Source organism: Aulonocara stuartgranti (genome assembly GCF_965226115.1).
Source record: "Aulonocara stuartgranti genome assembly, chromosome: 7".
Classification (NCBI taxonomy): Eukaryota; Metazoa; Chordata; class Actinopteri; order Cichliformes; family Cichlidae; genus Aulonocara; species Aulonocara stuartgranti.
In genome coordinates, this window is record NC_138945.1 from 269,060 (window position 1) to 293,488 (window position 24,429).

The 24,429-nt window shown below is 44.5% G+C and overlaps 1 protein-coding gene and 1 long non-coding RNA gene across 2 annotated transcripts in view; both read right to left on the reverse strand.

Annotated features, from left to right (window-relative positions):
- Positions 1–22,656, reverse strand: part of LOC309711545 (sodium channel protein type 4 subunit alpha B-like) — an 86,939-nt gene extending 64,283 nt beyond the window's left edge. The window contains exons 1-7 of the mRNA XM_082541935.1: positions 22,529–22,656; positions 8,055–8,232; positions 7,819–7,956; positions 4,163–4,290; positions 4,005–4,067; positions 2,121–2,249; positions 427–512 (exon numbers count right to left, since the gene is read on the reverse strand). Coding sequence (XP_082398061.1) covers positions 427–512; positions 2,121–2,249; positions 4,005–4,067; positions 4,163–4,290; positions 7,819–7,956; positions 8,055–8,232; positions 22,529–22,617 — 811 coding nt within the window. The 5' untranslated portion in view covers positions 22,618–22,656. The remainder of the gene's footprint in view (positions 1–426; positions 513–2,120; positions 2,250–4,004; positions 4,068–4,162; positions 4,291–7,818; positions 7,957–8,054; positions 8,233–22,528) is intronic.
- Positions 8,260–10,087, reverse strand: LOC309711546. Its single transcript, XR_014278005.1, has 3 exons — positions 9,892–10,087; positions 8,685–8,816; positions 8,260–8,598 (listed from the first exon to the last, which is right to left on the reverse strand). It is a non-coding gene; the product is annotated as an uncharacterized lncRNA (long non-coding RNA).
- Positions 22,657–24,429: the final 1,773 nt, after the last annotated feature.

The window sequence follows — 24,429 nt, forward strand, 5'->3', positions numbered from 1 at the left end:
AGTCGCACACACACACACACACACACACACACACACACAGACACACACAGACACACACAGACACACACAGACACACGCACGCACACACAGACACACGCACACAGACACACACAGACACACACAGACACACACAGACACACGCACGCACAGACACACGCACGCACACACGCGCACACACACACAGACACGCACACACACACACAGACACACACACACAGACACACGCACGCACACACGCGCACACGCGCACACACACACAGACACGCACACACACACACAGACACACACACACAGACACACACACACAGACACGCACACACACACACACACAGACACACACACACAGACACACGCACACAGACACACGCACGCACACACGCGCACACACACACAGACACACACACACACACACAGACACACACACACCTCGACTGCATGTGAAGATCTTCAGCAGCAGAGAAATCGTCATCAGCACAGCAAACTTCCCCAAATCTACGAACTGTGACACCAATCTGAGACACAGAGTCATCATCACCACCTTCATCATCATCATCATCATGAAGCAGTGATTAAAGCAGCTGTAAAACATAAAGACACATTTACAGCCGAGCAGGAAAAAGCCAAAGTGTGTCGAGCAGAACATACAGAAGCAAAGCCGGTGATGAGGACGTGACAGTTAGTGTCCTAATATAAATCTAAAACCTTTATCAGTGACAAAGGTAGAGGAGACGTACACAGGAAAGCTACACAGGAAAGCAGAGCAGCACAGCGAGCGTTCAGCTACAGGAGGTTAGCTTGTTACCAAGCCTTAAGAAACATCAAGAGTCTCTGTGGTCAGTTTGCTGGGACAGTGTTTGATGTCAGCCTGGATTCAAACACTGAAAGAGTCCCAAACCTAAACAGGGAGTTTCAGTGCCTGAACCAAGGAACAACTAAACTCGAAATATAAGGGTAATAACAAAGGAACGGCCCCGGGGCAGACCCAGGACATCGTGGAGAGATCTCGGCTTTTCTGCTTAGGCTGCTGTCCCTGCAACCCAGCTTCAGATAAGCAGAAGAAAACTGGATGGATGGATGTGGTGGTGAAAGCAGCAAAAAGATAATTTTCATCTTCACAGCTGGAAAAAGCCCACCTTATTTGCACGGACATGGATCTATAGATATGAGACCACACTGACAAGAACTGTGTTGGTGTAACTGTAAAGGTCACATCCAGCATTGAGTGGATTCAATCGGTGGATCACATTTCTTGAGTATTTTCTGAGCTGCAGTGAGCCTTGTTATTCAGGACTGAGAGGCTCTTATTGTGAAGGCTCTTTTATACTGTTTCCTGTTTTTTGGATCACGTTAATCTGTAACCAACATTAACCCCCTAAGATCCGAACTCTTCCTCGGCATGCATTTTTAATTTCTCTTTGATATTTGGGCATATTGGGACCCGATGAATGTAAAAATAAAGAATTACCAGATTATTTTTTTTACCTAATTTTTGTTTCTAAGAAAAATGAAAGCCACATATGAGGATATTTGTTTAAAATTTCAGTAGAACAGTAGGAGTATAATGTCCTCGTGAGTGGATATCAGGCCGTTGCAGAGCGAAATTGAGTATTTCGGTCTAAATAACCCAAAATGTGATGTCCACACGTGGACGCCAGGTCCTAGGAGGTTAAAGAAGTGATCAAAGAGGAGCTCTTCCATTAACAAACTCACAGTATAAGCAGTCCTAATTGTACCTCATCAATGAGCTTGGAGAGACACCTTCAGCAGCAACAGCTTGATGTGATCATTTTCTGTATGACTAATCAGTCTGGCTCGATTAGGAGCTGGGGCTGCTTACCCTCTTAACTCCCATGAAGGCAATAAGGCTGGACTTGTTTTTTTTCTCAGGATCGTCCTGTGAAAACTTTCTTTTCCAATAACTGTACGTGTCGGAGAATCACGGCAGAGAAATAAGTCTCACCAACTTCATGTCAGCCGTTTTCCAATAAATCTAAAACAGATTACACTGAATTTTGTTTGTGCAACCTGAAGTTGCCCCCTGCTGGTCATTAGAAAGAATGCAGATTCATGGCTGTACATACAGTCTGTGTGAGAGTGTGAGGTGTGTTATTGAGCCTTACAGGGTGCTGATGATGATGATGTCCAGCCAGTTCCAGGGATCTCTGAGGAAGGTGAAGCGTCCCACACAGAAGCCTCTTGCCACGACTTTCACCAGAGCCTCAAACATGAAGATTGCCATGTACACGTACCTGTTCACATAAACGTGAGACAGAGAGCTTTCACACCAGAGAAGTTTGGGCTCGGGAGAGCCCGAGTGCCCTGGAGAATTAAGAAAGTGGAACCGGCTGTTCAAACCCCCCCCCCAAGGCTGCCCGCTGGGATTGAAACAATGGGACGAGGCGCGACGTCTCAGAATGGGCTCACTGAGTGCAGCACGGTTAAGAGCTTGGAGAATCTTATGGCTGCCATGAATACTCAGAATAACACCTCTGAGTGAAAGTTAAATCACATCTTGGAGCAGCTCTCTGCGGTCGTGAGGTCTCAGAATCTGCTCCTTGAGCACAAGAATTGACAAGACCACGGAGCGCAAGTTTGATAACATCATGGAGAAGCTCGCGGCTCTGCAACGGGAGATTGAGAGACCAGTGTCGGAGTGTTAAAGAACAGCTTTGAAATTCTCATGAGTTGTCCGCATAAAAGAAAAATCACCATCATAATGCAGCTGTCCCTTCGGCGCCAGATGTCGGCTCAAGGCTGGAGCCGAACAACAACACCCTGATAACGACTGTCTTGAGTCTGTTCCTTCTATTCCATGCAAGGCCATCTGGGTTGGCTGGAAGACTGTTTACTTAGCCTGGCAGGGTGAAGGACACTGTCTCAGCTAAACTCTGGACACGCACACACATACATCAACACTGATATGCACACACTCATCCCCCCTCCCTTTCCAAACGCCTCCGATGCTTGTTCCCTCCTGGAGAACACGGCGGGTCTGGGCCCGCGCTGGAATAATAGCGCAGGGCAGGATGGCTGCTGTGTTTGCTTCGGATTACTCCTCACCCCCTACTCAACCCTGTGGCTTGTCACGTGCTCCATAATGTTGTGCTGTGGACATTTATGTGCTTTCTGTGCAGAGGAGTTTTTTTGTTTCCTGTTCTCATGCTGTCCTCCCAGGAGCCCAGCATGAGTAGAGGTCTCTTTTTTTACTCTTGTACTTTCCCATTGTAGTGTACATTTCAGTGTTTTTCTGTAACGCTACCGATCTCTGACCTGTATCCCCATGTGATGTCTGTGTTGTGTGTGTAAGGTCGGGGAGGGGGGGATCCCATTTCACTGCAGGGCAACCTGTGTGTGGCGAATAAAGCATTGATTGATTGATTGATTGATTGAGAGCTTTCACACCAGCTCAGGGTTCTTTCCAAAGGATACTTTGGCATGCAGACTGGAGTAGCCAGGGACTGAACCGCCAAACTTTCAGTTAGTTAGTTTGAGTTGGCTCTAACTCCTGAGCTACAGCCAGCCCAAGACAGTAAAAGTGCTTCCATTATACTGAAGAGGAGGCAAACACTTCCACCGCAGATCTCTCCTAAATGGACGAGTCACACAAAAGCTGTCTCGATGGAGAAACATCACAACAGGCCCTTTAAGCCGTCTCTTAATTGTCTGTATGACAAATCTGTTCACATATCAGAACACTCTGAGCATTTCCTGTCTCGACAACAGCGAGCAAAGTCAGTTTGACCTTTACAGACCTGTGTGTGCTGCTGCTGTCAGACTGAGGACAGACTGAGGACAGACTGGCTCTTTGTCTTTGAGCCTTAGCATGGATTTAGACTTTAAAACCATTCTCATGCTGTGACTCATCGATGCTGCCATCAACAGCCCTGTTCATCACTTAGTCGTGTTTTTCTGCTCCTGATGAAAGATCTGTGTGTGTGTGTGTGTGTGTGTGTGTGTGTGTGTGTGTGTGTGTGTGTGTGTGTGTGTGTGTGTGTGTATCTTACTTCACCACAGGAAATTTGAACTCCAGAACACCGAAGCCCAGGATCGCCAGTAGGATGAATATACTGAAGAAAGTGTGAGAGTTCAGGGAAAACTCAGCTCACCTGGTCCAGAGAGCTAAAACCTGACCACACAGAGGCTCCTGACACTATGACATCATAAAGGATATGGATGAAGAAGGGTCTTGATGGCGATGGTCCTCAACGGGTTGAATGGACTCAGCAGGTAACAAGACGAGTCAGCACTAAACCTGTTAATGATGTTTCCTTTACTGAGAACCATGAAGGTCTGCAGAGAGACAGGTGAGGGACAGACATGTGAGGGACAGATAGGTGAGAGACAGACGGGTGAGAGACAGACGGGTGAGGGACAGATAGGTGAGAGACAGACAGGTGAGGGACAGATAGGTGAGAGACAGACGGGTGAGAGACAGACGGGTGAGGGACAGATAGGTGAGAGACAGACAGGTGAAGGACAGACAAGTAAGAGACAGAGAGATGGATGAGAGACAGACAAATAAGGGACAGAAAGGAGGTGAGGGACAGACAGATCAGAGATAGATGAGTCAAGACCTTTTTTGTGACTAGCAGGATTTTGAATTCTGGATTTAACAGGGAAACAATAAAGATGAAAGTATAAAAGTCAAATCAAAGTAAAAATGCACTAAGACGGAGTCATAATGAAGGGTATGCAGTGCTGAATAAATAATTTTAAGAAAGTATTTAAAAGTGAAGAGACGGTTTGTGGTCTGGAGATCTGGTGGAAGTGTGGCCAAAGTCTCAGGACAGAACAACTAAAGGCTCTGAGTCCCATGGTAGTCAGACGAGCAGGTGGAACAGACAGAAGGGAAGCTGAAGAAGAGCAGAGTGTACGAGGGGGTGAGTATGTGTGGAGAAGATCAGATAAATATGGAGCGAGGTTATGAAGGGCTTTGAAAGTAAGAAGCAGGATCTTGAAATTGGCACGGAGGTGAACCCGGAGCCAATGGAGCTGTTTAAGAACAGCTGTTATATGTTCAGTGGATCTAGTTCTGGATACAATACGAGCAGCTGTAATTTGAACTAAATGCAATTTATGGAGGTGGACCATAGAGAAGAGAATTAAAGTAATCTGAAAGAGATGTGAAAAGAGCATTGACAAGTATGACGGTACTGTTTGGAGTGAGTGAGGGATGAAGGCGTTTAATATTACGGAGATGAAAATATTATATGTGCTGTGAAGGAAAGAGTGCTATCGAGGATGACACCAAGACTCTTAACCTGAGGGGAGGGTGTGACAAAACAGTTATTAATGGATAATGAAAGACATCTGGTTGGAACTTTAGTCAGTTTTGATTTGGTGCCTATTAGAATTAATTCTGTTTTATTGCCATTAATTAATTAATTTTTTTTTCTTTTTTGCCTGTCCCGTTTGGCTCTTTTGCATCAAAATTGTTGTCTAAAGGCGAAGAAAGATGCCCAACGGATTTACTTTACCAAATTGACCATCCCAGCCTTGCCGTAATGGTCTATTTGATTCACCTTTCATTGTTTATTTTATTTTTTATTTTCACTTGCTAGATACGGGACAGACTTGAATGAGGAAAAGAAAAGGGAGAAAGGAAGAGGGAAAGAAAAACAGCGGACAAGAGGGACGGGGATAGAGGGCAAAAAAACAAAAAACAACTAAATAAGCAGACAAAAAATACATATATCAACCACCTGGATCACCTGTTGAGAAAGAAAAAGAAAACAAGAAAATGAGAGCAATACAACAAACAACATCACAATGATATATGGGAATATGACAGTAAATACTAAATATTAAACATTATTGTGCAGCACATAAGATCAACAGAACACAGTGTGCTTTGAGGTAGGAGCCAAAAAGGGTGTAGTTTGTGGGTGTGATCACCCGTGTGTACACCTGTGAGCATGGACGCGCTTGTTTTTTTTAAAAGGTTCCTTCATGTAATGATCTGCTAGGGGGTGTGGGGGGGCCACAGCCCCGTCCTCCAGGGCATGAAGCAGGTATGGAGGAGATCAAAACTCCAGACATCCAGAGGCCCCCAGAACACAAGAGACCAAGGAAGACCAACAGAGGGGCAGCTGCGCCACTGTCCCAGAAAGAGCTGAGGAGAGTCCCAGATGAGGGCTCACTCAGCAGCCGCGGAGCAGAAGCCAGGGGGAGTTGCAGTGACGCGCCCGTGAGCTCCGCCGGCAGCCAGCTGCGCCAGAGTGACCGAGCCCCAGGCCGAGAGGCCGGGGGCACCCCACCTCCGAAGTGGCCCGAGCGAGCCCCAGGCTCCAGGCCCGGACAAGAAGCCACCAAGGAGTGCCATTATTGCCATTGATTTTAAGAGAGTTGTGGGTAAACCAGACCTTGATTTCACTTAAACAGTCAGAAACTGATGTGGGTGGGAGAGTAGTTGTGGGTTTGGAGGACCGGTAGAGCTGGGTGTCATCTGCGTAGCAGTGAAACTGGATGTTATATTTTCTGAAAATATTACCTAGGGGTAGGAGATAGATAATAAAAAGGACCCAGGACAGAGCCTTGGGGAACACCGGAGTTAACTGGAGTAGATACTGATCTGTGAGTAACTGAACAAACTGTGAGTAGCCAGAGAGATACAAGGTCAACTAGGCGAGTGCTGTACCACTGATCCTAATAGATGTTAATCTATAAAGAAGGATGCGGTGGGAAATAGTATCAAAAGCTACTGCAAGGTCAAGGAGAATGAGGATGGAGATGAGTCCAGAGTCAGCTGCAAGCAGAAGATCAGTAGGGATTTTTACTAGAGCTGTTCCTGTACTATGAAAAGAACGGACGCCGGACTGAAACAAGTAATTTCCAGTGAGGTGTCTATGAACCTGTGCAGCCACTATCATTTCATGAATTTTGGCTAGGAAAGGCAAATTTGAAATGGACGTTATTTAAATGGGAAGGGTCTGAAGCATTCTTTTTCTTTTTACAGTAGTCCAGCCTAGAAGTAATGCAGGAACTAGTTTTTCACTCAGGATGTTTCTAAATTTAGAGACATAGCAAAAATGCAAGAAAGCAGTCCTACATAGTTGTTTAATATGTGCACTGAAGGACAAAATTTGATTTGTATCATCTGGCTTCATGAATAAATAAAGGTGCGTATCAGCTGCATAGCAGTGAAAACGGATGCAGTTTTTTACTAAGATTATCTAAAGGAAGCATTTATAATGTAAATAAAATTGGTTCCAGCACAGAAGCCAGTGGAAGTCCACGAAAAACTTATATGTGTGAAGAAGGCTCCAAGTTTACATGAACAAACTATTGTTTGACACAGATATGTTTCAAACCACTCCAGTGCAGTACCTTTAATGTGTTCTAATCTCTGTAGTAAAATATTGTGCTCAGCAGTATTGAATGGTGCAATGAGATCTGACAGGACAAGCACAGAGATGAGTCCACTGTTAGAGGCCATAAGAAGATCATTTGTAACCTTCACTATTCTTTTTCTGTGCTGTGATGCACTCCAGATCCTGATTGAAACTCTTATAATAAATCATTACTCTGAATGGGTCGACTAGGCACATTGACGAGCTAAAAATCATTGATGTTAACCTAAAACGATCAGACAGAGACATGAAGATCACAAAAATCTCATACAAAGTTGGAGAATTCAGAAACCCAGAGTAAGGCCCAGGAGGACAACAGACAACAACAATAAAATAAGTTTTTGAGTTTTCCAGCTAGGGTGGACATGACTGGTCACAGAGAGAAGGTCAGAGGGAGACGGGTCCAAGAAAGACAGAGAAAGACAGGTCAGATGGACAGACACATCAGAGAGACCAGGGAATCAGAGACCTTCTGTGATTGGTAGAAGGGATCCAGATCCTCCAATGGGGTGCAGAGAAGCTGAGGGGGGGGGGCACCATAGATGAAAGGGAGGGACTTCCCAGTCTCCAGGTGACGAGCAGGTTTGGTCAGGTTTTTCTCACTTGCCTGAGTTACACAGAAGAGCTTCCCCTCATGCAACTTATCAGCAGTATTAATTTTACTGATTGATTATCTATCACTGATTCCTGAAAGTTGATCGGTACCTTTTGGTGCTTCCACGCCTTTCGCTCCTTTACCTCAGCTTCGTGTCGTTGTTGGACCACCTCCTTTGAGACTGCTGTGAAGCATCTGAAAACCTCCATACCTACAGGTGGCAGCAGAGACGCCATTCTCTCATCCTGGAGAAGTGGTCGAACCTCGCTGTTGCCTAGCAACAGGTTTCTGTAGGGAAGAGAGGTTTTGGTTTGGTTTCCTTGAAGCCACTTACAGAGGTGCAGCTGTCTGTAGGGCTGTTATTAATCATTATCAGATTTCTCAGTGTTATTCGGTTCAATTTTATTTAAATAACACCAATTCTGTCACGGTCTGGCTGGCAGACCGTGGGGATGTGGGGAATGAGGACCCAAAACGCAGGTTTCTGCGATGCAAACAGTGCACTTTATTTACAGTGAAAGCTGTAAACACAAAAAATCCCCGTTGCTCCCTTGACTCCTGTGTGTGTGCTCCCCTCCGACGTCTGTGCTCGTGCTCCCCGCTGTCGTGCTTCCGCACACCCGTGCGTGCTGCCTTTCTGGTCCACTCTTCCACCTGCAGGAAAACCACAGAAACAGCCGTCAACACTGACCCCCACGGGCATATACGAACTGCGCTCTTATACACTGCCACACACTAACTTGGGATGACAACGCAATGATCCCGCGTCGGTGAGAGCTCCAACACTCTCCTAAGTAGCTCCCCTGACGAGGCCTGCAGGTGGCTGTCCTCCATCCTCCAGACACACACACATGTACACACCCACACCCTGCCTATACATATAATGAGTGAAACACAGAATAACACAGCATTTTGCAGAAAAACACACACATCACCAAATAATAACGATAATAATAATAATAATAATAACAACAACAACAGTCAAAACTGCTCATGGACCCCCGAGTCCTCCAGAGCCGGGTCCGGTCCGTGAGTCGTTTGGTACCGGGCCGCGAGAGTTGAGGCTCAGGTGTGAAATGTCTGGTTTTCAGGGTTTTTATCGGTTTTCAGCGTTATTTTGTTATAGTTTTTATTGTTAACTCGGTTTTCCTGGGTCTTTCCACGTGTGTTATGAATAAATCTTCTTTTTTTCAGTACTAGTTTTATTTTGCTGTATTTATCCGCGACACCTTAAAGGCCGGTCCGTGAAAATATTGTCGGGCATAAACCGGTCCGTGGTGAAAAACAGGTTGGGGACCGCTGCTATACAACACTCACCTAAAGGTGCTTTATATTGTAACTGTTGAGATTTAAATATATAATAATCTGAATGCGTATTTGCTGATTATATTGTTTTATATAAAAGGCCCAACTCTGAGTACAGTCTGTGCCACAAAGTACTGACAGGAAACTGCATGCTTTTGCAGAGAAAATAGGACCTGCAGCCAGAAAGTGAAACTAAGCAGAGTCTTTGATCGAAGCTTAAAGTGTGTGTGACGTCTATATAAATGACTAGGCTTTCTGTTTGTGCTTCAGACCTGAGCTTGTGTGTTCGTGTGTTCAGGTCTCCATATTCCGGAATATGTAAAATTAATGATCATTTTTTGAGTTTGACCACTTTGAGCCGTGTCTTTCTTGGCCGTTCAAGAATACAAAGAACTGAAATTTTATATAACCTAAAGACCTCCAATATTGGAGAGAAAACCCAAAAATCACATAACACCGTATGAGCAAGCACTTGAAACTAACTTTTAGTTTCTTTCTGCTAACTTTTAGCAGAAACGTCCTTTTCTTGATGTCATTGGCTTCTATCTACTCATTTGCCCAGCTTGTTATCCCAGGAGGTTATCTGATCACCAGCAGGGTGTAGGTGTTGATTTTCCATTTAGTTGACTCCTCAGGACTTACCTCATCTCTACAGGCACTTGGTGGTTGCAGCTTTCCTAGCAGCCTCTTCATGGTTCCCGTTTGCCTTTGGAATACCCAGGTAATTGTAGGTGTCCTCAATGTCTGCAATGTTGCCTTCTGGTAGTTCAATCCCCTCAGTTCTGAGTACCTTCCCTCTCTTTGTTATCATCTGACTATATTTCTCCAATCCAGCTTTCTCCATACAGCTTAATGTCATCCATGTACAGGAGGTGGCTGACGACTGCGTCACTCCGTAGTCGGTATCCGTAGCCAGTCTTGTCAATGGTCTCACTGAGGGGGTTCAGGCCTATGCAGAACAGCAGTGGGGACAGAGCATCTCCTTGGTAGATCCCATACTTGATGGTGACTTGTGCTACGGGCTTGAAGTTGGCCTCTAGTGTTGTCCGCCACATCTCAACTGAGTTCCTGATGAAGGCTCTTGGGGTCCTGTTGATCTTGTGAAGTTCTAGGGATTAAGGTTAGTAAGTCTGGTCTTGCAGTCTTGAGCAACTGTAGCTGGTGTTTCGTGCTTCTGGTGTTTCTGCCAATCCCTGTTGTTGCTCCTCTTATGTATTGAGCTATTTGCCTGGTCATCTTAGCTGCTCTGACGCCTGACAGAAGCTTCCAAGTGGTACTAAGCCAGGTTATTGGCTCACAATTGGATGGGACCAGTCTGTCCTGGGGATCCTCGGGGATCAAGACTATCCGGCTTCAGTTAGTCATTGCAGGTGTGTCTAATCCATTTGCAGTTAGCTTCCCTAACCAGCTGGTGTGAATCCTGTGAGGATCTGGTGGTGTCCAACTCTTCATGCTAGAGTCTCTACTGGATCTGGTTAGTGCAGAGCTTCCCAAATTGCGGGGCCCGCCCCCTAGGGGGGGGGGGGGGGGGCGCAGAGCCATTGCAGGGGGGACGTGGTATGAAAAGGGGAAAAATCCAAAAAAAACCCACTTGGACACTGTTAACACGGGGCGCCAACACAAACGCAAAGCAGGAGATGAAGCATCGCTGAATATGTTTCCAAACCAACTTCATTCTAAGCCAAAGACTAGAAAATATGGTGAAGCAAATCTTCCCTTCGGCTTCACCTGCACAAGTGCTGAGGTAGGTCTCCCTGCAGAATTGGTTTTCCCTTCGTCTGGAGCAGCGCTGGGCTGTTCAAATCATGGACAAACAGTATACAACATTATTGATTTTTAGTTCACAAACACTTGTTGTAGTGACTAACTACTCCTGACATGTTGGAGATGTTTGCTCTTTATACAGTAAAGTTACAGCGGGATACAAATAATATCAGGCTGATCCTGCCACGATTTGTTCCCCCCGTCTAAATCACAGACAAACAGTATCCCAGTTTTTTATGTTTTTAAACCCATTTGGCACAGAGAGGCAATTTTTGAAAAATGTATTGATAGCAATGTTGAATATTATTACACAGGAAAACTACACGTAAAATAATCACACCGTGACGCCTCTGCCTTTGTAAATGGAGGGACAGTAACTGCGTGTGTACAGGGTGGGCCATTTATATGGATACAGCGTAATAACATGGGAATGGTTGGTGATATTGCGACTGTGGCTCAGGGGGTTGGGAAGCGTATCTGTAACCAGAAGGTCGCCAGTTCGATCCCCGGGCTCTCTGTCCTGGTCGTTGTGTCCTTGGGCAAGACACTTTACCCTACTTGCCTACTGGTGTTGGCCAGAGGGGCCGATGGCACGATATGGCAGCCTCGCTTCTGTCAGTCTGCCCAGGGCTGCTGTGGCTACAACCGTAGCTGCCTCCACCAGTGTGTGAATGCGAGAGTGAATGAATAGTGGCATTGTAAAGCGCTTTGGGTGCCTTGAAAAGCGCTATATAAATCCAATCCATTATTAAAGTCCTGTTTGTGGCACATTAGTATATGTGAGGGGGCAAACTCCTCAAGATGGGTGGTGACCATGGTGGCCATTTAGAAATCGGCCATCTTGGATACAACTTTTGTTTCTTCAATAGAGATTGAAAATGTGACGTCACTCAGGGGTAAAACCGCAAGGAATTCTGGGAACTCGTGGCAAGAGGTACTAGCGCACGCAGGCTTTCAATTGAAATCAGTCACACAGCGATAAAAAGAAACACAAAAATGTCAAGAAGCTGGTGTATTATTAACTGCAATAGCCGGTCACATGACAGCCATGGAAAGCCGACGGGTAAAGAGATCAGTTGTTATCGGATTACGTCGTTGAAGAGAAATTGTTCGAGCCATGTTTCCGAAGTAACAAAGAGGCGACTGGATTGCAGCCATTCAAAGACCAAATATAATGTCTCAGAACACTCCAGCTCACAGGTTAGTCTGCTCCAAGCATTTACACAAAGGTCAGTCTGCTGTTGTAGTTAATGCGTCATTTTTCTTAACATAATTGGTGATATAGGTTACAAGCAAGTCTGGCGCTGAACAGAAATTGTCGTGCTATGCTCCTTTGTTTATTGTGCATAAATAGTGAATTGTCCTGACACAATATTGTGTTTCGCTTCTGTTATTACCATGGTACAGTGACAAAAACATATACTTTTATTCACATGATAAAACAGTTGTTTTGTATCAGCACTTCCGGTATGATGGCGCCTGTGTTTGGCTTCGCCGCTGCCGGGTGCAGTTTGTCACGTTCTATCGTCGTGTTTTTTTTCTCTACTCTGCTGTTTTTTATTTGTATCAATGATGTTCTGGCTGCCTTGGTTTATGATCGTTTGATGCTGTTATCAATCCGATCTTCAATGATGGCCCAAGATGTTTCATCGTCCTCCTCCTTTGGCACTTTCCATTCTCCGCACTTTTCCCCGCACTCCTTTGGCACTTTCCATCTACCGCCAGTGGCTGGATCCTCGGCCAGCGTTCTCAGCGTTCCCCGTAGATCACGGAGAAGAAGAGGAAGGAGATCAGGTATCCAGGTGAAGCTTAGGCTTTTCTGGCGACGGGGGCTGATTGGAAAGCGATGTCGTGCGTGCTCTGTTACTTACGCTCAAAACAGCTCCATAGAGAGGAATTTGTTCTCCACGGCCCTGCTTGGATATACAGGGCCTGGCTCTCCGAGACCGTGCTACCTCAGAAGGGTTCATCCAGACTCTCCTGCTGACTCGCTTTTCATCCCCTCGGTGAGTGGAATATACGAACGTGAAGGCTCTAATCTCGAGTATTTACGTCCTTTAACTCGAGCTTCTCCCAATAATGATGCTCTCACCCCGCTGACTATGGCGCTCTTTAATGCCCGATCTTTGACTAATAAATCGTTTGTGCTTAACGATTTTATTGCTTCTAAAAATCTGGACTTCCTGCTTCTGACCGAGACCTGGCAGCGGGGCTTGGACTATTCGTCTCTTATTGAAATGTGCCCAAATGGCTTTTCTGTCATCAGCCAGCCTCGGGGATCTGGTCGTGGAGGAGGTCTCGCGGTGGCATTTCAGAGCCGTTTCAACTGCCGTTCAGTGAAAGTTGGACACTTTCTTTCTTTTGAATTGCAGCTCATTAAAATCGGCAGTAAGGATCCTTTTTACTGTGCTGTGGTGTATCGTCCACCCGGCCCAAACAGCTTGTTTTTAGCGGAGTTTAGCGACTTCCTGTCCTCTACTATGAGGTTGTCCAAATTGCTTTTAGTGGGGGATTTTAATATACATGTTGATGATGAGTCCGACCTCTTTGCCAGGGGTTTTATCAACATTATGGATTCTTTTCATTTTATCCAGCATGTGTCCGGCCCCACACATAACAAAGGTCACACACTGGACCTTGTCTTTACCTTGGGTTTGAATATTGATTGTATTTGTTCTAAGGACATTTTTATCTCTGACCATTATTGTATTCTTTTTAACATGTCTTTTCATGAGCCTATGTCTCCTGTTCACCGGGCAGTTATGTCGCGCATTATAAATTCCTCCACAGCGCAGAAGTTCTCAGATGCTTTTAATTTAACACTATCCCCACAAAACGGTGTTGATTTCTCAACAGATCTATTTAATCATCATTGTCTTTCGATCTTAGATGAAATCTGTCCGGTTAAAATGAGACCTGTGCCTGTTTCCAAGTCCCTACCTTGGCTAAATGACAACATCCGCTCTATAAAACATAATTGTCGTAAAGCTGAGTGGTTATGGAGGAAAACTCATTTAAATGTTCATCTCCTTTATTTAAAGGATCTTTTAGCCTCTTTTAACAGTGCTATTAGAGATGCAAGGGCTGCTTACTTTTCTCAGTTGGTTGCAAAGAGCAGAGGTAATCCTAAGGTCTTATTTGATACTATTACTGATATCATTACTCCTGCTCCACCTGCTGCCATTATTTCTTCTGCTGAAGACTGTGAAACATTTCTTGCTTTCTTTTTAGAAAAAATTAGCAATATAAGGAAAAAATTGTCCCCATCAGCATCTGCACTGTCAGTTCCCACGCCAGTTCGGCCTGTTGTTTTAGAAAGATTTTTACCTGTTTCACTATCCGAGCTGGGAAAAATAGTTAGTGCAACAAAAGTATCCTCTTGTTCACTCGACATTTTACCCGCATCGTTATTCAAAAATGTCTTTTACTCTATTGGTCCCTGTATGCTCACTATAATTAACACCTCTTTGGGATCTGACAAAGTCCCTGCTTATTTTAAAACTGCTGTTATATACCCCCTGTTAAAAAAGCCTATGCTGGACCCATCTCTCACTAGCAACTACAGACCGATCTCAAAAATACCGTTAATTGCTAAGATTTTAGAGAAGATTGTGGCTAAGCAGCTTACAGCAGTTTTAGACAAATATAATATCTTTGACAAATTTCAGTCTGGCTTTCGTAAAGCTCATTCTACTGAAACAGCCCTTCTTAGAGTTTCCAATGACATTCTGATGCAAAACGATGCAGGTAAGTGTTCTGTTCTCTTAATGTTGGATCTCACGTCGGCCTTTGACACCGTTGACCATTATATTTTGCTTGATAGGCTGAAATACTGGGTCGGTGTATCTGGGTCTGCCTTAGAGTGGTTCTCCTCGTATCTTTGTGAACGATACTCTTCTGTGGCAGTTTCTAAGTACAGGTCATCTTCTACGTCCCTGTCCTTTGGTGTGCCACAAGGCTCTGTGCTGGGGCCATTATTGTTTTTAATTTATTTACTTCCTCTCCAGCATATTTTGAGCCCTTTTGAGGATATTTGTTACCACTGCTACGCAGACGACATCCAACTCTATATATCTTTTAAACCTGAAGATGCTTCTAAGCTGCGGACTTTAAATGTGTGTTTGGAAACCATCAAAGGTTGGATGGCCGACAATTTCCTCCAACTAAATGAAAATAAAACTGAAGTCCTTTTATGTGCTCCAGACAGACATGTACCCAGCATAATGAATGCTCTTGGTCCCCTTTCAACATTTGTGAAACCATCTATCAGGAACCTAGGGATAACCTTCGATCCTGCTCTTACATTGGATATTCACGTCAAATCTCTGGTTCGGTCTTGCTTCTATCATTTAAGAAATATTTCTAAATTGAGCCCCATAATATCTCATACTGAACTGGAGATTGTTATTCATGCTTTTATTTCATCACGACTGGACTATTGCAATTCACTGTTCACATGTCTAAACAAAAGTTCCCTGGAGCGTCTGCAGACTGTCCAAAATGCTGCAGCAAGGCTTCTGACGAAAACATCGAAATACTCACATATAACACCGTTGCTTATACAGTTACACTGGCTCCCTATCGAATTCAGAGTCCACTTTAAGATTCTGGTTCTGACATTTAAGGCTCTTCAAGAACAAGCACCATCATACATCATTGAACTTTTACAGCCCTATGCCCCTAGTAGGTCTCTGAGGTCTTGTGGTCAGGGATTACTTGTTATTCAGTATACGAGACTGAAAACTAGGGGTGATCGAGCTTTTGCTACTGTGGCCACCAGACTGTGGAATTCTCTTCCTCAGAACTTAAGATCTGCTGATTCACTGATTACGATTTGTGAGACTGGTAAACTTATGATACATACGATGGTCTTTACTTTCTACACGGTGCATTTCAAGGTCCTGTACCCATCCGTCGGTAAACTGTACCTGGGCTTGTTGCAGTGACCTAAAGTTACTAAACTTCACGAGTGTATGCACTCACTCCAAGAACCGTATGATTATAAATATGAGCGTGGTGAAGTTGGGCAGCACGCTAACGTATTTTGTCCCTCTGTGTGCTCGTGAGGGTCTGACCCTTTCACTGGTTAGATTTTTTTCCTCGTATCTTTTCTTTGACTTTTCATCAAGTCTGTCTTTGTACGGACCGGCATTGTTCTCCTTCGTTTTGTACATACCTTTTTGGGGGGCAAAGACAAAGCAAGAATTTATTGGAACCGAAGAATGAACGTTTTGCGGTGCTGCAAATGCTTGCATTTGATGCAGGTACTTGGATTGTTTTGCCACGAGTTCACGGCATGCAATGCGTGAAAGTCATGTGGTCTGTCAATCTCTATAGGAAGAGGGCCATGTGACACATCAAACTTACTGGTAATGTCACAAGAAAAACAATGGTGTGCTTGGTTTCAACGTAACTTTATTCTTTCATGAGTTATTTACAAGTTTCTCTTTGTTCACAGCCATTGACATGTTGAAGAGGTTAACACGTGAGGAGCGGATCGAAATTGTGTTGATATCTGGTGAATGCAGTAACCGGGTCATTGCAGCAGATTTCAATGCAAGACACCCTACGAGACCACCCATCTCCCACGCTACAGTCAGCAAACTGCTTGCTAATAGTGATGGGATTTCCGGCTCTTTTTAGAGAACCGGCCCTTTCGGCTCCCAACCAGCTCTTCAGGTTGTTTTGTTGCTTTAATTAATTTATTATTAACAATAATATAAAATTATGCACAAAAGGAATTAGTAATGTAAAAAAACTTGGTTTTCTTTATGTATGTTTATATATAAATATTTATGGGGGCCCCTAGAGACGAAACACGTACAAACTCCAAAGCACTTAGAAATTCCAAAGCACGTAAAAACTCCAAAACACATTTCTAACTGAACTTCCAAAACAGAGCTACCTAGATCATTTAAATTACACAATCGAATGCATGTCTATTGTTTTTGTATTAATACACAAACAATCATATATATATATATATATATATATACAGTGGGGCAAAAAAGTATGTAGTCAGCCACCGATTGTGCAAGTTCCCCCACTTAAAATGATGACAGAGGTCAGTAATTTGCACCAGAGGTACACTTCAGGCAAACTACAGTTGTAGCCACAGCTGTCCTGGGGCAGACTGACAGAAGCGAGGCTGCCATATTGCGCCATCGGCCCCTCTGGCCAACACCAGTAGGCAAGTAGGGTAAAGTGTCTTGCCCAAGGACACAACGACCAGGACAGAGAGCCCAGGGATCGAACCGGCGACCTTCCGGTTACAGATGCGATTCCCAACCCCCTGAGCCACGGTCGCCCACAATACCCCACAGCTGGATACTGGAATGCCTAGAATTGTACAAGATCAACAGGACCCTAAGAGCCTTCATCAGGAACTCAATGGGGATGTGGCGTACAACACTAGAGGCCAACTCCAAGCCCATAGCACAAGTCACCATCAAGTGCGGGATCTACCAAGGAGATGCTCTGTCCCCACTGCTGTTCTGCATAGGCCTGAACCCCCTCAGTGAGATCATTAACAAGACTGGCTACGGATACCAACTACGGAATGGAGCAGTTGTCAGCCACCTCCTGTACATGGATGACATCAAGCTGTATGCCAAGAGTGAACGAGACATCGATTCACTGATCCACACTACCAGGCTATACAGCAATGACATTGGAATGTCGTTCGGACTGGAGAAGTGTAGTCGGATGGTAACAAAGAGAGGGAAGGTAGTCAGAACTGAGGGGATTGGACTACCAGAAGGCAACATTGCAGACATAGAGGACAGTTACAAGTACCTGGGGATCCCGCAGGCAAATGGGAACCATGAAGAGGCCGCTAGAAAAGCTGCAACCACCAAGTACCTGCAGAGGGTCAGGCAAGTCCAGAGGAGTCAGCTGAATGGTAAGAACAAGATCCGGGCCATCAACACGTACGCCCTGCCCATGATCAGGTACCCTGCTGGGGTAATAGGCTGGCCAAAGGAGGAGATAGAAGCCACTGACATAAAGACAAGAAAGCTCCTTACCATGCATGGAGGGTTTCACCCCAAGTCCAGCACCCTGAGGCTGTACGCTAAGCGGAAGGAAGGGGGCCGGGGACTGGTGAGTGTCAGGACCACAGTCCAGGATGAGACAACGAACATCCAAGAATACATTGGGAAGATGGCTCCAACTGACCGAGTGCTCAGTGAATACCTCAGGCAGCAGAAACCCAAGAAAGAGGAGGGAGACGAGGAACCATCATGGAAGAACAGGCCCCTGCACGGTATGTACCACCGGCAGATAGAGGAGGTGGCTGATATCCAGAAAGCCTACCAGTGGCTGGACAAAGCTGGACTGAAAGACAGCACAGAGCACAATCATGGCAGCACAAGAACAAGCTCTGAGTACAAGATCCATAGAGGCTGGGGTCTATCACACCAGGCAAGACCCCAGGTACAGGCTGTGTAAAAATGCCCCAGAGACAATCCAGCACATACAGTGGGGCAAAAAAGTATTTAGTCAGCCACCGATTGTGCAAGTTCCCCCACTTAAAATGATGACAGAGGTCAGTAATTTGCACCAGAGGTACACTTCAACTGTGAGAGACAGAATGTGAAAAAAAAATCCATGAATCCACATGGTAGGATTTGTAAAGAATTTATTCGTAAATCAGGGTGGAAAATAAGTATTTGGTCACCTCAAACAAGGAAAATCTCTGGCTCTCACAGACCTGTAACGTCTTCTGTAAGAAGCTTTTCTGTCCCCCACTCGTTACCTGTATGAATGGCACCTGTTTGAACTCATCATCTGTATAAAAGACACCTGTCCACAGCCTCAAACAGTCAGACTCCAAACTCCGCCATGGCCAAGACCAAAGAGCTTTCGAAGGACACCAGGAAAAGTATTGTAGACCTGCACCAGACTGGGAAGAGTGAATCTACAATAGGCAAGCAGCTTGGTGTGAAAAAATCAACTGTGGGAGCAATCATCAGAAAATGGAAGACATACAAGACCACTGATAATCTCCCTCGATCTGGGGCTCCACGCAAGATCTCATCCCGTGGGGTCAAAATGATCATGAGAACGGTGAGCAAAGATCCCAGAACCACACGGGGGGACCTGGTGAATGACCTGCAGAGAGCTGGGACCAAAGTAACAAAGGTCACCATCAGTAACACACTACAACGGCAGGGAATCAAATCCCGCAGTGCCAGACGTGTTCCGCTGCTGAAGCCAGTGCATGTCCAGGCCCGTCTGAAGTTTGCCAGAGAGCACATGGATGATACAGCAGAGGATTGGGAGAATGTCATGTGGTCAGATGAAACCAAAGTAGAACTTTTTGGTATAAACTCAACTCGTCGTGTTTGGAGGAAGAAGAATACTGAGTTGCATCCCAAGAACACCATACCTACTGTGAAGCATGGGGGTGGAAACATCATGCTATGGGGCTGTTTTTCTGCCAAGGGGACAGGACGACTGATCCGTGTTAAGGACAGAATGAATGGGGCCATGTATCGTGAGATTTTGAGCCAAAACCTCCTTCCATCAGTGAGAACTTTGAAGATGAAACGAGGCTGGGTCTTCCAACATGACAATGATCCAAAACACACCGCCCGGGCAACAAAGGAGTGGCTCCGTAAGAAGTATTTGAAAGTCCTGGAGTGGCCTAGCCAGTCTCCAGACCTCAACCCCATAGAAAATCTGTGGCGGGAGTTGAAAGTCCGTGTTGCTCGGCGACAGCCCCAAAACATCACTGCTCTCGAGAAGATCTGCATGGAGGAATGGGCCAAAATACCAGCTACTGTGTGTGCAAACCTGGTAAAGACCTATAGTAAACGTTTGACCTCTGTTATTGCCAACAAAGGTTATGTTACAAAGTATTGAGTTGTATTTTTGTTATTGACCAAATACTTATTTTCCACCCTGATTTACGAATAAATTCTTTACAAATCCTACCATGTGGATTCATGGATTTTTTTTTCACATTCTGTCTCTCACAGTTGAAGTGTACCTCTGGTGCAAATTACTGACCTCTGTCATCATTTTAGGTGGGGGAACTTGCACAATCGGTGGCTGACTAAATACTTTTTTGCCCCACTGTAACAGCAGGGTGCAAGATGCTAGCAGGCAAGGCATACATGGAACGCCATAACCAAGTGGCCGGCATAGTGTACAGGAACATCTGTGCCGAGTATAACCTGGAAGTCCTGAGCTCAAAATGGGAGATGCCCCCAAGGGTGGTGGAGAATGACCGAGCTAAGATCCTGTGGGACTTCCAGATACAGATGGACAAAATGGTGGTGGCTAACCAACCGGACATAGTGGTGGTAGACAAACAGAAGAAGACGGCCGTAGTGATCGATGTAGCAGTTCCCAATGACAGCAATATCAGGAAGAAGGAACACGAGAAGCTGGAGAAATACCAAGGGCTCAGAGAAGAGCTCGAGAGGATGTGGAGGGTGAAGGTAACGGTGGTCCCCGTGGTAATCGGAGCACTAGGTGCGGTGACTCCCAAGCTAGGCGAGTGGCTCCAGCAGATCCCGGGAACAACATCGGAGATCTCTGTCCAGAAGAGCGCAGTCCTGGGAACAGCTAAGATACTGCGCAGGACCCTCAAGCTCCCAGGCCTCTGGTAGAGGACCTGAGCTTGAAGGATAAACCACCCGCAGGGGCGCGCTGGGTGTTTATATATATATATATATATATATATATATATATATATATATATATATATATATATATATATATATATATAAATAATTGAAGAAGAACTTAATTTACCTGTTACTACCACACACCCAATTCGATTGTTGGTACTTGCTGGCTTGTGTAGCCACTAGGTAACAAAAGCTCAACACGGCCCATAGCATCCTGGAGCACTTCCGTTGTGTTTTGGAGTGTGTACGTGCTTTGTCTCTAGGGGCCACTGTAAATATACTTTTATTTATTCACTCCACATATAATGTAATAAATAAATTATAAAATACAAAAACAACTATTTACATTTCATACATTTCAACTTTTAACTTCTTAAATTTTCAGCTTTTTCCTTTTGAACAAATTTAAAGTGAAACAACACAAAAAAACTGCAAACCACAACGCAATAAATTATGGAGAAAAAAAAGGGGGTGGGGGGGGGGGAACGCCCAGATCTTTAATTAAGGGAAACGTTGGCATTCAGAAATATTAATGTCACACTCAACTGACTGCGTTTTATCTTCCCATTGCACTGATGGGTGGACAGTTCTCAGGTGACTGTGCATGTTGTTTGTGGAGCCGGCTCTATATGATATCCTTTTCTTGTAGACTCTACACTCTGCCTTTGTTTTGTCAATAAGATTATGTACCTTGTACTCGGATTACTCAACTGGGTACAAGGAAAAACTAATAAATACTGAGTCTGCGATCGAAGAAAGCAAGCGGCTTTATAATAGCAGTAATGTGGGCTCGCTTACTAAAACGTGTTAACATCCTGGCTGTAGCACTTTGTATAGCTTGGAGGTATGAGAGAGAAGAGCCAGTAAACAAGATAAAAGGTCAAATCGCAGTGATACCGTACGATCAGTAGGGATGGGTATCGTTTAGGTTTTATCCGATACCAGTCCCAAAGCGGTACTTTTGAAACGGTGCCGGTGCTTAAACGGTGCTCAAACCGGTGCTCAAACCGGTGCTTAAAGAATGGAGAACACACACTTTGTCCAAAAACCTCTCATGTTAGTTGCTAGTTCACCTTACATGCATTAATTTAATAACGTTTAATAACGCAGAGAAGAACGGCTGCTGCTGCCATCATCATCCTCATCATTTCTGCTACACTGGCAGGGCTAGGGGCCAGGACTCTGCTCTTCGGGTTTTTGGGGGATGTTGCTAACTCCGGGTCCGATAACAGGCACCACACCCGCAGTAGATGTGCTCGGTGTGAGGTCTCGCAGCAAGCTATCAAATATGGTGCATTTCTCGGCGCTATGCGCCGCCAGGTGTTTCATCAGATTCGAGGTGTTACCTCCTTTGCACATTATCACAGTATCACCTTAAAGCACTTGTTGCAGGCTGCTGAGTTTGCATCTTTTGCTGTGAAGTACAGCCAGACTATTGACCACTTCGCCTTGGGCATTTTTAATCTGTAGCTCTGCTCTAAAAGAACGTACGTACCTGGACCCGCCTACTATCCTTGGAAAGGTAAAATGATTGGCTAGAATCCAAAGTGTGTGACATCTCATGGGGGGAAAAAGCACCGAAATAAACACCGAAATGTGCGCTGCTTTTCGGTCTGGTTACTACCGTTTATGTCAGAACCGGTGCCATTACCGGTACCCATCCCTAACGATCAGTGGTAAATAGACCTGCACCTGCAGGCCCCACACAAAGGACAGCTACTCCTCTCTTTCTGTTTTATTTTGTTCAGAGTTTTCTGTAGAAATCTGAGCAGTCTGTGCTCGAACATGTGCGTGTCCTTCTACTGCTGCAGGTTTGTGAACCAAAGTCTATCACTGTCCCACACGTTTCACTGAAAACCAGTTTAAATCAGACTTACAGCTGTGAAGGATTCAGCCTCAGCTGATTGGCTCTCCTCAGCAGCGCGCCTCTCTCCTTCGTGCTGCTCCAGAAATCAAAAAAAGACATTTTTCTGTCTTCGGCGTCCCACCTCTCACTGATACAGCTCTGTCTGTCTCTCTGTCTGAATCTGTTTTCAGTGATCAGCTCTCTGCTCCAGCTGTTTGTTAATGGCTCCTCCCACATTAGTTACAAGACACACACAAAGAAACAGATGTAGGAACTGTGTTCTCCCAAAGAGACTCCCACATCCTGATTTCCTGGAAACAGTCTGTCTATCACACACACACACACACACACACACACACACACACACACACACACACACACACACACACACACAAGTCTTCTGATTTTTGTTTGTTTGTGAAGAAACACAGTAATCACGGGCATAGAGAAAAAAAGTTGCTCACACCCATGCTACCCTGACGTCATGCCAGTGCTTTTTGGGGATTGCATTGCGAGGAGCACCTGCTGCTTGCTGCACAGGGAGCAGAGGGGCGTCTAATAACCAGCTTGCAAAATAAAACAAAATAAAAACAAACCAACAAACACAAAAACACCAGACATCATGCTATACACTTTTAATTTGCACTGATGTGTTTTCTGAATTCTATCACACACATATACGCGGAAAAGTGAGCGCGAGAGCCCTCGGTGCGCCTGCGTGCAGCTGTGTCTCACACACAACCTGTCGAAAAGGGAGGGGGTGGGCTGCTTCCAAATAAAGCATGTTTCATTCATGATATTGTCAATCCAAGCCCATAATGTATTAATTAGTTTTTCCAGGGTTGTGTGAAATCCTGGAGAAAATACAAACTGAATCTGTGGTGTGGTGATTGTGGTAATTCTCGGGTTGGGACGGGTGAGGAGGGATATTAACCTCCTTATGTCAAACGATATAAGGGGGTTGTGATTTATGACCTAGGAAGTAATAAAACAAAGGGTAGCCATAGAAATATGATATTAATAAACAATATTATATTAATATTATTATTATATTTCATAACTCATCAATTCAATAATTCAAAAATTATTTAATTATTATAAATATACAATTTTTATCATCAATAGCAGTTTTCTCATTTTAAACCAAAAAAAGTTGGATTTTTTTTATGGCCAAAAATGGCATCTGTTCGCGGGCCTGTGTGTGTGTGTGTCTGGGCCCATGCTTGTGTGCGTGTGTGTGTGTAAAAATGTGTTAAACCATACTAAAGTGCTTAGTTAAACTCGTGCTTTTGTAACAGTGAGTATGGCGAGAGATAGAGGCTGCATGTATGGGCAGAAATCTGTGCCATCAGAAACTGAATTTGAATAAGTTAAATTTGAATTTGAATTGCTCAGATTGAATCTGAATTGTAACTTGAATAAATGCTTTTGAAAACTAAATTTGAATTAGTCTAATTTGAAATTGAATTTATGGTTTGAAAATGATCATCACTAAATTGAAATTGAATTTTATATTTTGAAAATGAATTGATTTGCTTTGAAACTGCATTTTATCCTTTAAAAATTCAGCTCTCGAATAATTTCAGTTTCAGTTCCAAAATTCAGTTTTTTGGAACTTACATCCGGTTCCAGTTCAAGCGCAGATTAATAGAACTACGTTTTACTAGCGGATCGAAAGTGTTACTGACGGGAATCTACAGCGTCTTGAGCTGAATTAAGACTTCAGAAGTCATTCGTCATGTCGAATGACCAGCGGATAAACTCTCAGGTTGGTAATAAATGTATTACATGTATAAGAACAAGCCTCATGTTAACAAATGATAGCCGTACGGTAACTTTTATGCTTATTGTAGCTGTTAGCTAAAAACGGTAATTTAGCGTAGTTTGCCCTGGATTCAGCTTTGACAACAAATATGATCGACTGTTTCTAGT